Source organism: Salvelinus sp. IW2-2015, linkage group LG18 (genome assembly GCF_002910315.2).
Source record: "Salvelinus sp. IW2-2015 linkage group LG18, ASM291031v2, whole genome shotgun sequence".
NCBI lineage: Eukaryota > Metazoa > Chordata > Actinopteri > Salmoniformes > Salmonidae > Salvelinus > Salvelinus sp. IW2-2015.
The window spans coordinates 59741004-59758298 of NC_036858.1; the positions used below are offsets into that span (position 1 = coordinate 59741004).

General features: G+C 40.4%; 1 protein-coding gene across 3 annotated transcripts in view; it reads right to left on the reverse strand.

The window, feature by feature from the left end:
* Nucleotides 1–17295, reverse strand: part of LOC111978374 (calcium-activated potassium channel subunit alpha-1a) — a 223622-nt gene that overhangs the window by 100421 nt on the left and 105906 nt on the right. For all 3 annotated transcript variants that reach the window (XM_024008405.3, XM_024008407.3, XM_024008403.3), the window contains exon 3: nucleotides 11102–11163. In XM_024008405.3, coding sequence (XP_023864173.1) covers nucleotides 11102–11163 — 62 coding nt within the window. The remainder of the gene's footprint in view (nucleotides 1–11101; nucleotides 11164–17295) is intronic.

Sequence of the window (17295 nt, forward strand, 5' to 3'; positions counted from 1 at the left end):
TGTATACGTGGCAGTCAGCAGATAGTGTGTTAAAGGCAATTAGTTGTCTGTGCAGATTTAAGATAGCACAAGGTTGACAACCTGAGGGCTCAACCGTCTAACTGCATTCACAACAGCAAACACTATAATGTGCTCATTTCTGCAAGTTGACTTTTTGTAGACAGTAAACCCACGGGATGTCACATGCTGCGGTCGCACCCAAACGGACCGTAGCTATATTAGCTATAAATCCCACAAAGACAAGTTTTATGCTTATGACAAAGTCCCACAAAGATTAATTATGTAATTTTCCACAACAAGTATCTTGTATTTGTAATAAGGTACATAGAAATGTATATTTTGCCCATCTCTGCCTACAAGACTACGGTGTACATTTAAGGACACCCTAAGCCTTTAGAGATTGACTACTCACTCAAGGATGATTGAGGCTGAGGATGTCCTAAAATGTACAATGTACATTGTGTAAAAATAATGCTTCAGTAGGTCTACAAGGCTAATTACAGGAAGGGCCCATATCTATTACAACCAGCTGTCACTTAACAGACGACACGCTACACAACAAGTTGCTGCCGCTGTGAGTCAAAGTGTGACTTGAGGCAAGCTGAGAGCCTTGTTGTTGACATTGGGTAGACTAATGACGTTGGGTCAGCTAATGCTTCAGGCGATGGACAGAGGGATAATACAGTATACAAACTTCTTAAATTAATTTATATACAAAATGTTATTGAAATATAATAATCATAACCTTAAGAAAAACTGACAAGGGAAGTACCACAACACGGTTCATTTTGCAAGTCAAAAGATTAAAGGTCAGGTCAAAGGTCATATGTTCTTCATCAGGTGAAAAGGTATTTCAGGTCGTAACATGGATGACAGGGTGGGAGTACACATGGTATTGCATAGGACGTAACTCTACCTGCGTTCGTTTAGATAATGAAATTGGACAATCACTCACAAAAAACAGACAGCGCTAACCATAGTACTCTAGTGTAGTGGTTCTCAACCTGGGGTACTAGTACTCTGTACTGGCTCATCCACATGGGCTACTTGGGAAAACTCATAAGAACATACAGTAGGCTTAATGATCACTTGCACATGAGGGGGTGCATTGTGAAGGGGTACTTGGGGCAGATTGTGCTATTTTGTATCCAACTTCATATAGCCAGCCAGAAGAAAGGCACACAGACACCCACACTTCAGTTTTTTTTAATCTTTAGTAAAAGATATCAAACAGTGATGACAGGCATTGACAGGACAGTCACAGCCACACGTTTACTGCTCACAGAATAACTCTCTCAGACTGAATGCACAAAGGGATTGTAAAGTATAAATGCGTTGTAAAAAGTTATATTTTGTGTAATGAAACAATATTCCAATGCCTGTATGTGCCTAGCTGGGCACAATCTCCTGAGACCAGAAGGCTAATGACTTCTCTCTATAAAGTCCGTAGTTGGTAGATCATGATGCTTGCAACACCAGGGTTGTGGGTTCAATTCCCATAGTGGACCAGTACGAAAAATGTTCGTTCTGGATAAGTGTGTCTACTGTTTGACAAAAAATGTAAACGTAAGTTTGGCCACACCTCCCCCCTGTTCTCTGGGCAATAAAAAAAGCTTTTAGGCGCCCTTCCTTTACTTCCTAATGGCACARCAGTAGGCTAAATAATAGCAATATAGCCCTTTTAATGCAAAACACGTCAAAAATCTGAAAGGGCGTTCCGTTGGTGTTTCCTAGTGCTTAATGAGTGATGTTGATTGTTCTAGAACAGGAAATGTGGTATTTCCTGTCTGTTCTGTTCTGTTCCGTCTGAGAGAGGCTCTGATCCTTGCCTTATAGAGATTATTAAGCAATTTCATCTGTGAATAAAGGATTGTTGGCGTCGTGTGGTCGTTGAAATTTACTGTAAGCCCGGGCGGGCAACGGCAGTTACCTGGAAAGGATTTATCTCTCAAATGAAGAGATGACAGGAAAGGACAGGACAGAAAGACAGGCCAGGAAAGAAAGGACAGGAAAAGACAGGAGAGGACAGACAGGACAGGAGGTAAAGGACAGAAAGGACAGGACAGGGACAGACAGGACAGGAGGTAAAGGACAGAAAGGACAGGACAGGGACAGACAGGACAGGATATTAGAGGACAGGACAGGAAAGGACATGGCAGGACCAGGACAGGATGGTAAAGTACAGAAAGAATAGGACAACAGGACACGAGGTAAAGGACAGAAATAACATGACAGGACAGGAGGTAAAAGGACATGATAGGGACAGGAGGTAAAGGACAGAAAAAACATGACAGGGGACAGGAAGGAGGTAAAGGACAGAAAGAACATGACAGGGATAGGACAGACAGGACAGGAGGTAAAGGACAGAAAGGACAGGACATGAGGTAAAGGACAGAAAGAACATGACAGGGATTGAACAGACAGGACAGGAGGTAAAGGACAGGAGGTAAAGGACAGAAAGAACATGACAGGGATTGGACAGACAGGACAGGAGGTAAAGGACATGGCAGGACAGGAAAGGGCAGGAACAGGAAAGACAGAACAGAGCAGGAGGCAGGATCCGTGCTCAGGGTTTTAACAGCATATGGTGATGACTGAATCATACAGTACAGTATGTGCAGGCGTGTGAAAGCTTCTAAAGGTCTCAGGGTAATAATAATCAATATATACTTCTGGGCCTTGTTTTCCAGTCACTTAACATTACGATGATCGTACCAACTTTTTAAGTTTCCCAAACAAGCACGTAGTGCTCACTAAGTGCGTTGCTGCTCTCGGATCAGCTTACTCCATTCAGATATTACCTAAACATTCAAATTATTCCACAATACTGACAACGGATCAGCTCCTAGAGATATTACCAATGGCTGCAAATAGGCTATTGAGGCGACTTATTATGCTTACCCAATAATAATGCATTAAATCACAGATTTGGCACATCATTGTGCACATGTTGTCACACATCATGAACCACCTTGAAGCAAAAATGACAGACAGTAGCCTAGTCACAAAATATAACTCTATTGATTGAACATGACATCGATTCAATATACAGTTGAAGTCGGACGTTTACATACACCTTAGCCAAATACATTTAAACTCAGTTTTTCACAATTCCTGACATTTAATCCTAGTAAAAATTCCCTGTTTTAGGTCAGTTAGGATCACCACTTTATTTTAAGAATGTGAAATGTCAGAATAATAGTAGAGAGAATGATTTATTTCAGCTTTTATTTATTTAATCACATTCCCAGTGGGTCAGAAGTTTACATACACTCAATTTGTATTTGGTAGCATTGCCTTCAAATTGTTTAACTTGGGTCAAACGTTTCGGGTAGCCTTCCACAAGCTTCCCACAATAAGTTGGGTGAATTTTGGCCCATTCCTCCTGACAGAGCTGGAGTCAGGTTTGTCGGCCTTCTTGCTCACACACGCTTTTTCAGTTCTGCCCACAAATTTTCTATAGGGTTGAGGTCAGGGCTTTGTGATGGCCACTCCAATACCTTGACTTTGTTGTCCTTAAGCCATTTTCCACAACTTTGGAAGTATGCTTMGGGTCATTGTCCATTTGGAAGACCCATTTGCTACCAAGCTTTAACTTCCTGACTGATGTCTTGAGATGTTGCTTCAATATATCCACATAATTTTCCTACCTCATGATGCCATCTATTTTGTGAAGTGCACCAGTCCCTCCTGCAGCAAAGCACCCCCACAACATGATGCTGCCACCCCCGTGCTCCACAATTGGGATGGTGTTCTTCGGCTTGCAAGCCTCCCCCTTTTTCCTCCAAACATAACGATGGTCATTATGGCCAAACAGTTCTATTCTGTCAGACCAGAGGACATTTCTGTCAGACCAAAAAGTACAATCTTTGTCACCATGTGCAGTTGCAAACCGTAGTCTGGCTTTTATATGGCGGTTTTGGACCAGTGGCTTCTTCCTTGCTGAGCTGCCTTTCAGGTTATGTCGATATAGGGCTCGTTTTACTGTGGATATAGATACTTTTGTACCTGTTTCCTCCAGCATCTTCACAAGCTCCTTTGCTGTTGTTCTGGGATTTGCACTTTTGGCACCAAAGTACGTTCATCTCTCGGAAACAGAACGTGTTTCCTTCCTGAGCGGTATGACGGCTGCATGGTCCCATGGTGTTTATACTTGCGTACTATTGCTTGTACAGATGAACGTGGTATCTTCAGGCGTTTGGAAATTGCTCCCAAGGATGAACCAGATTTATGGAGGTCTTGGCTGATTTCTTTTGATTTCCCCATGATGTCAAACATCGAGGCATTGAGTTTGAAGGTAGGCCTTGAAATACATCCACAGGTACACCTCCAATTGACTCAAATGATGCCAATTAGCCTATCAGAAGTTTCTAAACTCATGACATCATTTTCTGGAATTTTCCAAGCTGTTTAATGTTGCTGGACCCCAAGAAGAGTAGCTGCCGGCTTGGTAGCAGCTAACGGGGATCCTTGATAAATACAAATACTCCTACATTTGAGATATCACTAAAAGATGAAAGAACCCTTTTTTGAACTGCAAAGAACCATTGAAGGGCTCAAAGGGTTCATTGGGTCAGTATGGTGTCGTGGAAATTCAGTARTGAGAGAGACTTTTTCATTTCTTCAAACAATCATCTATTTAATATTGGTTAATTATTGCAATAATCAAACCGTTGACCTCACACTCTGAAGTGTGTTGCTGAGTGCTTAACTGATAATGAAAAAACAAATGTTATATAGGACCTAAAATGCTTAATCAGCCTGGTTCCAACCTTCCCATAAGCCACCTTGGTTCATGTCCTGGTTATCAACACGAGATTATGTTTTACTTCCAACCTGGCTAAGTTTCCCAGATGGCAGGAAGACGAGATAATGAGTTATTGTCCTAAACTCTTCCAGGCGATCTCTATCTCGGGTCACACACACCACATCATGTCTATGGAATGCCAGCTTTTAGGTTTTTATCACCAAGTCATAGTCAGCTCAAGCTATCTCTAGCAGACTAACTGCAGGAAGCTAGAGTGGAAACCATCTCTTTACAGAAACACAGAATTAAACAGAACAAATGTCCCATTTGTTAAGTATTAATTGCTAACTATTAATATTAAACAAATCAGGAAAATATGTAATTTTTGTATCACAATGGTTCCACATAGAACCATCACCCTTCCCAAAGAACCCTTGAGGAATCCTTATTTTTTTGTGTGTACGAGGGATTCAGACCACTTGTAGAGCAGCCAAAATGCATCGTTAGATGCAAACGAAAACCGAGATGACTACATTAAAAAGATAGGCCTACATACAGTAGGCTACATGGGCCTATATAGGCTATTTCAATTACAGTTGAAGTCGGAAGTTTACATACACTTAGGTTGGAGTCATTTAAACTCGTTTTTCAACTACTCCACAAATTTCTTGTTAACAAACTATAGTTTTGGCAAATCGGTTAGGACATCTCCTTTGTGCATGACACAAGTAATTTTTCCAACAATTGTTTCCGGACAGATTATTTCCCTTATAATTCACTGTATCACAATTCCAGTGGGTCAGACGTTTACATACACTAAGTTGACTGTGCCTTTAAGCCAGTAACCATTCTCCATAAATGTAATTCTGTCATTTTTTATTAGGATCGCCATTAGCTAGCGTTACGGCGTTAGCTAATCTTCCTGGGGGCCAACACCAATTAACAAGATATTACAAACAACCACAAATCAAGACTTCAAACATTCAACAAGTAAACAATACAGACAATTAAAATACCTGACAGGAAACACATTTAACATTCAGTTGATGCTTTCTATTTCCTGTCCAGTCATATGCTCTATCGCATTAGATGTTCTTTTATTTTTTTCTTGAAGGTGGATTTGCGATCAGGAAACAGACTACAGTGTCAAATCTGCTGAATTGGAGAATCGCTTCTTGAATAGGGGCTACAGCGCTCAGGTCCTGAAAGATTCAGGTATAAGGGCCAGACAACTTGACAGAGAGAACTTGTTGCGAAGGGGAGCGCCTCGTGATGCATCAGAGAGAGTGTACTTTGTTACAAAATACAGCACTGAAGCAGAGAACATTAAAATAATAATTAAAATGAATTGGGGAATCATCCAAAGTGATACACTACTACACCAAGTCTTCCCTGAGCCAACAGTCATAAGCTTTAAGACATGTCCTACCCTAAAAGACAAATTAGTCCACAGTGTCATGACGTTGCCCTCTTTGGGTACAGCAAGCCCCACCCCCCTCTCCCTGCCTCTCCCTGCCCCTCCCTGCCCCCTACAACTAGGCTGCTGTGGTCAGAGAGGTCGAAAATTCCTGGAAGAGATTGTCTCTATACTGTGTGCATGAGGAGACAGAGTGAGCTTTCATAGAGAACAAAGGAATTTCTTCCACCTCACAGAACTTGAGMTCCGAACAACATTTACGTTCTGGAGAAGGTATAAAAGATCGGTGAAGAATCCAGCTACGAACAGGTCCGTTTGTTACAACTTGGGGAAGCTCATGGGAGACGGTGCGGCCACATTACCATAACGCTGTTTATATAATAGCCTCATTTTTGAGGTTTACATCTAATTGTCGTATAAGATGAATGAGTGAGTATGATACTGTTTGTAAAAGTGTGTAATGTGATTTTGGACTGTTTAATGAAGGAAACTCCAATTCCCTTTTGAGTTGAACTAAATCAGAAGACCGCCCATGACCCCAGTTAGGGTCAGGCATCCTGGGACAGCCCTTTTCTGCAATTCTGAATAAAACCCAACTTTGAGAAATTCTCAGCAGACCAGCTTACCTCGATAACGAGAGGGCCAAGGTTTGAGACCAGACTGCTGAATCTTTTAACTTCTCTAGGATATGTGGGACGCTAACGTCCCACTTGGCCAAAAGCCAGTAAAAATGCAGAGCGCCAAATTCAAATATATTACTATAAAAATCAAACTTTCATGAAATCACACACACCAAATTAAAGCTACACTTGTTGTGAATCCAGGCAACATGTCTGATTTCAAAAAGGATTTACGGCAAAAGCACACCAAATGATTATGTTAGGTCACTACATAGCCACAGAAAAACACAGCCATTTTTGCAGCCAAAGAGAGGAGTAACAAAAAGCAGAAATAGAGATAAAATGAATCACTAACCTTTGATGATCTTCATCAGATGACACTCATAGGACTTCATGTTACACAATACATGTATGTTTTGTTCGGTAAAGTTCATATTTATATCCAAAAATATGAGTTTAGGCGGGATGCTACTGTCTCACTTGGCAAAAAGCCAGAGAAAATGCAGAGCGCCAAATTCAAATGAATTACTATGAAAATTACTATAAAAATCTAACTTTCATTAAATCACACATGAAAGATACCAAATTAAAGCTACACTGGTTGTGAATCCAGCCAACATGTCAGAATTCAAATAGGCTTTTCGGCGAAAGCAAACGATGCTATTATCTGAGGATATCACAATAGTAAACAAAGACAGAGAAGCATATTTCAACCCTGCAGGCGCGACACAAAACGCAGAAATAAAAATATAATTCATGCCTTACCTTTGACGAGCTTCTGTTGTTGGCACTCCAATATGTCCCATAAACATCACCAATGGTCCTTTTGTTCGATTAATTCCGTCGATATATATCCAAAATGTCCATTTATTTGGCGCATTTGATCCAGAAAAACACCGGTTCCAACTTGCTCAAACGTGACTACAAAATATCTCAAAGGTTACCTGTAAACATTGCCCAAAAATTTCAAACTACTTTTGTAATACAACTTTAGAATTTTTTTAACGTTAATAATTGATCAAATTGAAGACGGGATGATCAGTGTTCAATACAGGATTAAAACCAACTATAGCTAGCTTTCTGGTCACGCGCTTCTATCTAACAGGACACTTCATGTGACTCTCGTTCAAGATGGCCGTACTTTTTTTATTACACAAAGGAATAACCTCAACCAATTTCTCAAGACTGTTGACATCCAGTGGAAGTGGTAGGAACTGCAAGCAGGTCCCTTAGAAATCTGGTCTCCCAATGAAAATCCATTGAAAAGAGAGTGACCTCAACAAAAAAAATCTGAATGGTTTGTCCTTTGGGTTTCGCCTGCTAAATAAGTTATATTATACTCACAGACATGATTCAAACAGTTTTAGAAACTTCAGAGTGTTTTCTAACAATATGCATATATTATCTTCTGGGGATGAGTAGCTGGCAGTTGAATTTGGGTATGCTTTTCATCCAAACGTGAAAATGCTGCCCCCTATCCTAGAGAAGTTAACCATACCACGTGGTTAACCTCTTAGACTATCGATACCGACAGAATAAGAACAAGTCTTTGATATTAATTACTAGTCTGCAGCTAGGAATTCGGTATCGTTGAACGCGAAGAACGACAACCGCCGAAACATCCATTCTACAACAACACGAATGAATGTCACTCTGAACTACCTACGACAGTGAGAGAGAGAGAGAGAGAGAGGACGGAAACTCTCCAACAGAAACTAACTTTTCAACAGCGATCAAGACGACACACTGAGCGTAAATATATTGATTGATTGCAATTGTTCCCGAATGAGTGAGCGTTCATGTGCAAAGGATTAGCATTTCAATTGTTATAATAATTAACTCTGTAGTGACTTCTCAGTCGAACCCCACTTCCCTTTGGTCTAACAAGCCACCATGCCGGTTTAGCCAACTAGGGCACATTCTCCTATAATTTCTTGTAACCATATTTACTTAGTTTGTTTGTTTATGCATTTCTGTGAATTACTTAGTTAGTAATAAATAAATGATTTAAGACAATTGATGTATGGATGACTCATAGTGAAGACTGGGTTCGTGCAGATAACCAACAATTTACGACGTTTGGAATGAGACTAACGTGAGGTAAAGTAAATAATTCATTAATTAAGAAGACGAATTGATCAGATATGAAAATATCTGAAAAGTTATTTTAGGAAAATTATAACTTTGTAATCTGAATATTTTCCTTGGTGCCCTGACTTCCTAGTTAATTACAGTTACATGATTAATCAGTTTAATCGCGTAATAATAATTACAGAGAGTTATTTGATAAATAAGTCTTCAGTTTAATGATGCCAAAGACACGACAACAGCTATCTTCCTGGTGACTCTCAAAAAACTTAGCTAGACCACAAACCCAAGGGCTCTTTTAAATGCAACCAGTGCAGAAATATTGCACAGAAAAAGTTTTTTGTTGACACAGCTTCTAAAATGGAGTATCAAGTTAAGCAGTTAATTAACTGCTTCGGACAGATAAAGACGCGTTCAAGACCGCTTAGCGGAACACAAGTACGCCATACGGGTAGGCAATGAAAACTACCCCATGGCAAGGCACTATAAGTCATTACAACATGGTAACCCTGCCTCCTTACAAGCTATGGGTATTGATCATGTTCCGGCCTCAATTAGAAAAGGGGACCGTCTTAAACTGTTAAACCAAAGGGAACATTTTGGGATTTACCAACTACAGGCCACTAAGTACCCTGGTTTAGTCCGGGTAGCAAATGGTTAAATATTTAACTATCTGCATTGACCCTTTTTGCACTAACTCTTTTGACTCATCACATACGCTGCTGTTACTGTTAATTATCTATCCTGTTGCCTAGTCACTTTATCCCTACCTATATGTACAGTACACATCTACCTCAATTACCTTGTACACCTGCACATCGACTCAGTACTGGTACCCCATGTATATAGACAAGTTATTGTTACTCATTGAGTATTTATTCCTTGTGTTATTATTTTTCTACTATTTCTCTTTACCCTCTGCATTGTTGGGAAGGGCCTGTAAGTAAGCATTTAACTGCTAGTGTTCACCTGTTGTTTACGAAGTTTGTGACATAAAAGTTCATGTGATTTGAATTGAGAAGTTGAATCAAGTGAGCTACTGCTGGAACAGCTGGGGGTCCTTGAGGAGAGAATTAATAACCATTGACTGATTTAGTAATTGCTCTCAATTGACACAAGACACCATCATTGGCCATAGTCATTTATAATATGTAAGGGAATAGCACAACAAATTAGATAAACTGGAATGGCACTCATTCATGGTCGCACAAATAGAGCTGTGCGCAAACCCCGCCTTAAAATATTCTAATAAGCCACCTCCTCTACATTATTATCACTAAAAGAGCAAATAACCCTTTTGTGAACTGTAACCATTGAATAGCTCAAATGGTTATTTTGGTCAGTTAGGTTCCACATAGAAACATCACCCTTCCCAAAGAACCTGGAYGAACCCTCATTTTTTAGTGTATACGTGATTTTGAATGTACAGGAAACCAACCATAACTGCCATAATCTGCCACATCTACAGTTACAGTTGTATTATCCACTTTGCAGGCCATCAAAAATGTTTAATATATGTAAGGAGCATATATTTTGTTTCAGATATCATATTTCAGTGCCAGCAGCATGCCACTGCTGGCTTGCTTCTGAAGCTAAGCAAGGTTGGTCCTGGTCAGTCCATGGAAGGGAGACCAGATGCTGCTGGAAGTGGTTTTGGAGGGCCAGTAGGTGGCACTCTTTCCTCTGGTCTAAAAAAATACCCCATTGTTCCAGGGCAGTGGTTGGGGACATTGCCCTGTGTAGGGTGCCGTCTTTTGGATGGGATGTTAAACGGGTGTCCTGACTATCTGTGTTCACTAAAGATCCCATGGCACTTATTGTAAGAGTAGGGGTGTTGACCCTGGTGTCCTGGCTAAATTCCCAATCTGGCCCTCATATCATCACGGTCACCTAATTATCCCCAGTTTGCAATTGGCTCATTCCTCCCCCTGTAACTATTCCCCAGGTCATTGCTGTAAATGCGAATGTGTTCTCAGTCAACTTACCTGGAAAAATAATGGTTAAATAAATATTATTACAGCTTCTCTATAAATCAGGTTATAACCACATTAGTCCACCTGTACCACATAATTTGCCAGATTAAATTTGGATCGCATTGACAAAAAAATTATCTCATTGTTTAGTAGAGCTCTGTTGTCACAGTGTAATAGCTTCCAGTATATTATCATAACAAAAAGCACGATACACTGTAGGTTACAGCTGTAATGTGTTGCAAAAAAGAATACTTACTCAGAGGAATCTATGAAGTATATTACAAGGGCTCCGATGCTGAGGGCAAAGACAAGCACCACCTGAAGAGGAGAGAGAGGAAAAGTTGGTCTCTAAGCTTTGCACTATTAATAAAGACTATTTAATGCATTCAATGTTATTAAGTAACACACTGAGAGGTAACATAAAGGTCCCAGTAATTAGCCTACTCTGGGGATATCACATTTACTGAGGCAGATAATATGTTAATTAAAGCTGGAATACAGAGCGGTGAAACTGCCACGTCCGTTTCACCGAATACTGTTTTATCCCTCTGACATCATTGCACACCATTGAACACGCAATAGAACAGTAGAGTATGTACTATAAAAAAAAAATTTACCACAATGCTGGATGCTCATTTCCTCAAAGCAATAACAAGTGTGCCTCTGGTGGCCAGTGGTGCTGTTTTGCCTATCGCAGAACTCAGCTTTAAGGCCAAGGATAAATCATTCCTAACTGGCACTTTTAGAATATACATAGTGAGTAGCTACACATCACATCATCTCATTCTGACAGGGTTATAAAAGAGAGTGCTAGGCTACAACTACACCCAGGAACACACACACACACTAGCCTAGCGCAAAGGGAATACACACAAACACKGAGAGAACTGTAAATAGAGCAGTATGCTACACCCTAGCTGAAAGGGAATACAGCACACAGAACTGTAAACAAGAACTTGGCTCATCATGTCAATACAGTGAGATGAGGCGACAGTATAGCGGGGGATAAACAGAGATACAGCGAAGCCTTGAGCCTAGTCATATAGCTAACACAATAACAAAACAAGGACATTGAGTGACACCCTCTCTCTCTCTGTCTGTCTAATAGGGGAGGGCCTTTGAATACAATTGAACATGTAGTCCATCTAAAGCCTGCTCCCAGATATGTTAGTACTGTTAAGCAACATTTATGGTTGATGTTATGCCTAGTGTTCAGGATTACAAGGCTCATGGGAGTTGACTAAACAAAAAAAAACAGATCTAGGCTCACATTGGAAGAGACTACAGATTATAGATGCACTGTGCAGAAACCGCTCCACCATAGTTCGCCTAATTTCAGTTTATGTGACATAACAAGCAAGTATACTGTAGTGTAGAAAATCATTGTAATGACTACTCTGTTTGTATTCTGCCATATTCTCAGTCACCTTGCCATGGTTAAATGCGGTGGTTCGCGCTTTCAGTTATGCGCGAATTCTACCATCTATCCACGGTTTCTGGTTAGGGTAGGTTTTAATAGTCAAAGTGGGTAAACATCTCCTATTCACTTCTTGATGAAATCAGTAGCCTTCTCAGTGTACACGTCAATATTCTTCTCGGAAGCTACCCGGAACATATCCCAGTCCACGTGGTCAAAACAATCTTGAAGCGTGGATTCCGATTGGTCAGATCAGCGTTGAATAGTCCTTAGCATGGGTACTTCCTGTTTGAGTTTCTGCCTATAGGAAGGGAGGAGCAAAATGGAGTCGTGGTATACCGACTCCGACAGTATATCCCGAGAGAGCCATGTTTCCATGAAACAGAGTATGTTACGATTCCTGATGTCTCTCTGGAAATAAACCCTTGCCATGATCTCGTCAACTTATCCAGGGACTGAACCTTAGCGAATAATATACTCGGAAGAGGTGGGTGGTGTGCGCGCCTCCTAAGTCTGACTAGAAGACCGCTCCAAATTCCTCTTCTCTGCCGGCYGAGGTCGTTCAAAACTCTGACGCAGTTGTCATGTCAACACATCCGTCAGTGCTGCTGTGAACCACATCACAAGAGACATGCCAAACGGAAAATGTATAWATTATTGATGCAACTTCAATGTTGTTTGAGTTGCCTTTGTGTATCACCAAATTAGCTTGAAATTATTTTACTGCAGCATTGCTCACCGCATCCAAGTTGCTTGAAATATGTGTTCCAAATAGCTGTCAGTCAAGGCAAGCTCATGAGTATCAGCTCCCAGCCCGCTCAGCCTTTTCTTTTCAAACTTCCCGGTAGTTAACCATGAGAGAAAAAATAATTTTCAGAATGACTGTGCAGGCCCTTCAATATCCAGTAACTCACTGGCAGTTTAACTGTCAATATGTTATTGTAAAATGCACAGTAATGTACTTGCAACTAGTGATGTTATGTATCAAAAATTAAACATGAATGACACCGTGCTCAACTACAATTAAGTTACTGGAGAATTCACAGTAACCTCTTACCAATGCAGCTCTTGATTGATACTATTTACAGAGATTGTAGAACAGAGTGTATACAAATGAGGTGCTCCACCTTCATGAACATAACAATAAAACCACTTAAACGGGTACACTTCCACAAACACGGCATATTTTAGACCATGCCCCCAGATATGCTAATGAAACCCCCCCCAGCACATTGCTCCATCCAACATTTCAAAGTGCAGTGAAAGTAAGGTAAACAACAACGTCATTCTACAACAATAACACCTTTATCAACTGTAAAAATACTGTATTTTTACTGCAACTCAGTATATGGTAACTTACTGTCAAATTACAGGTCATTTTTAACAGTGTGTGCCATAAGCACATCTGAAGTATCCTATAAGTATAACTGTAGAACCTGTCATTGGTTCTAKCTGGAACCAGAGTGTTCTTCATGAAAGGGTTCTAAATTAAACACAAAAGGGTTTCCCTACTTACAGCTACAAATCAAAGGGTTCTACATGGCATCTAAAAGGGTTCCCCCATAGGAACAAATGACAGAATGTCTATTGGTTCTAATGTTTTAACAATCTTTATCACACCCACAGATCCAGTGGTGTAGCAGGAAAGTCAGGTGGCTGGCAACCAAGAAGTCGTGAGTTTAAATCCCAAGTGAGGTTGACTCCAAAGTAATCAGAATTTTGCTGGTCTGCAAAACCACTCCCATCATTGTCATATTTCCCAGCATGCTGTGTTGCAGTTAAATTTTTTGAATTGTTTGGTTTCAATATCTGTATTTTTGCATGTAGACTGATTGATAAATTAAATCAATTAATTTATCTTATGCTAAACAAAGATAAACAACATAAATTTTTCTAAACTAATCCAATTTGTTAGGCTACTTATTGCACCCTTTACTGAAATGGTTGTTCCAGTTTAGATGGTTTAGGTCCTCACCACCTTTCTAATCCTGCTAGTCATTCTGAATGCAGATTGGGTATGTCCACTCTGGCTGGAAACATCACTTTGCTAGTCAGTATAATATTTTTTGATGCTGGTTTTGCTTTAGCTGATGCTGGTCACATCACCAGTGTCCAAAACACCACAAAGGCTAGTTATGGGGAAACAAAGCGTCCTAAAGCATTGAGCATTTCCAGCCAATTATGTCAAAAATAGGTTCATAATGCAAGGCTTTGATCAACACAGTGTACACTATTGGCACCTGCTGATCAAAATAATTTAGAGCAGTCAAAGTATTATAGACAACGTCCCACACCCCATAGCGCCTGCACAGGATAGCATTTTTGTCTTCTGCCAAACCAATACCAAACCAATCAGGTGGCTGTTTGATGAAACAAAGTTTTGAAAGGCATTGATCACGTGCCTCTGATAAAATTTTGCAGGCATTGGCACACTGATTAGAAGTATGCCTCAGAGCTGTGGTATCAAACATAACATCACTAACGACGGCGGATTACCAGCAAAAACACAACAAAGGATGATCTGCCAGCATAACAAACTAGACCATGCTGGTCTGACCAGCATCCGACCAGCACGGACCATGCCGTATGGGCCTTGGTCAAAAGTAGTGCCCTATATAGAGTGCCTTTGGGACAGAGGCGGAGAGTGGCTTGGGGTAAACTGAGAAAGCAAGCAGTCAATTGCAGAAGAAACGGTGATACCCAGCACCACTTAGCATATTTAAACCAGTCAAATAAGGCCAAGAATTGGACAAGATTTGAGGGCAAACTCTCTTATTAATTGCGTAGTCCATTGGCAGGAAAACAGGGAAGAAGGAAATCAACTTGATGAGACTGATAATATAGCTTTTTGAAGCTCTAGGTATATAAATAAATGCTTTTTTATATAACTATTTTCCCTAAAGTATGAAATGCGCCACACAACATTAAACGTTATTAAAAAGCCCATTAGGGACAATAATAATCMTATTTCTTCTTAAAAGAGTGGGGCAGTCCCACAGTGTATTAGATAGGACAAGAAAGGTAGGAGGAGAGTGGTAAATAGCAGTGGATCGGATTCAAACCCACGCCGCGCAGGTACATGTATTCTGAAGGCAGCGGCTTAGACCACCAGGCCACTATCAAGCATATTGTCATTGCTACAAAATGAACAACCCACATTCCTTATTAAATTAAAACCGCAGTGCATTTAATGTGGTCGGGGCCAGTACACTACAGTACTGTAATCCTGAGAAGCACAGGTGAGATAAAAGCATCAGAAGTTAACTCCTTTCAGCATCCAGACCCGGGTTCAAATCTTCAAAAATGTTATAGTATTTATTTTAGACTGCCAGGTGGGCGGGGTCTGCACTTTTGAATGCTTTTCTATTGGTTCCATTCCAACATACAAGCTCTATCAAGTACCACTTTAGTATTTGAACACACCTCTGACATGCCACGTTTTACATAATGTTGTACGAAGTAGCAGTGACCCTGCCTGCCTTTGTCTATTTAGTAAATGACAGCCTGAACCAGCAGCAGCCCTAGCCATCCATAATAGATTAGTAGCTCAGAACTCATTAATTTCCGTGATGATGTGACATTGTATTGTCAGTGTGTCCATTGACGTCTCCCATGATGAGAAAACACCTTCATGAATTTTTTATTTCCTGTCCTTAGCTTCCTTTTTAAAAGCAGAGCTGGGGATTTCTCTCTCTCTCTCTCGCTTTCTCACTCACTCACTGACTCACTCACTCACTCACTCACACTCTCTCTCTCTCTCTCTGTCTCTGAGCAATCCAATTTAGAAAAAATGGCAGCCAGAAACAACACCCCGAAACCCACAAGTCATAATAAAACCAAATGAGAAACAGATGTAGTATTGGCAGTCAGGTAGATGTGCCAACTCACTCATTCTGTAACAAGACGAAACAATATCTACAAAGTTTGTCAATGAGGGTCTATGGCAGCCTGTATCATTTATGTTAGTCATTATTAATCATTACATAATCATGCATGGTCAAACCTGCCATTTTCAATATAGTGGTGGATGGGCCACCAGAAGTTGATAGATGGGTGTTTCCACAAGAGGGCCCAGTTGGCTAGCTCATCCTTAATCCTATGGGCCCTGGTCAAATAAAGTGCACTACATAGTTGCCATTTGGGACACAGCTTAGCATGTACCCCTTTACATACTAAGAAACCTGCCTAGAAAAGTAATATACTGTAACAGATTTACACTCATTATCCTGGTTTCACATCTGTGCTCTTATGTTCATTGTCAAACTAGCACAAAYCTGATGGGGGACCAGGCTAGATTTGTATGAGGATACAATGGGCTTTCAGAAACAGAAACTTTATGCACCTGATTCTTGATATACAACTGTCTTGTGTATGCAAATGAGGAAACCCAGCTAGATAACAGGAACATGTTTTGTACAGCTACAGTATAAGACTACAGTATACTCCAGTCACTATTATTCGAGGCACAAGTAAATATCAAGTCACAAGGTCCGAGTCTCAAGTTGAGTCCCAAGTAGATTGGGTCAAGACTCGAGTCAAGTCCAAGTCGTGCATTCTAAGAGCAAGTCAAGTCGAGTCACAAGATTTCAAGTCTCAAGTCAAGTAAAAAAAAAAAAAACTACAAATATTTGTCTATTTATTGAGGCTACCAGACATCCCTTTTCATTATTTTGTCTACAACACATTTTGATTAAAATATGTAATTGTAAAATATGAACCTATTTACAGGTCTTAGTGAGCCAATGGTTAAAGAGCCAAATCAAACAAAATATACACTGGCAACAGCCCAAAAGACATAGCCTCTGTATCAGGCTTAACTTGTCCTATCTGAACAGACACAGATAGAGGGCAAGACTGTACAGCCTCCCTCTGAGAAACCAAARTGAATCTGTCTAACAGGAGCTCAAACAGGTAGGCCTAAATAATATAAGCACTTGGCCCCCAGGACCATACAATTACCCAATTAACAACTACAACCAATAAACTGGTTGTTCAATGTAAAAGGCAATTCCCACATCCATTGTTACATTGGC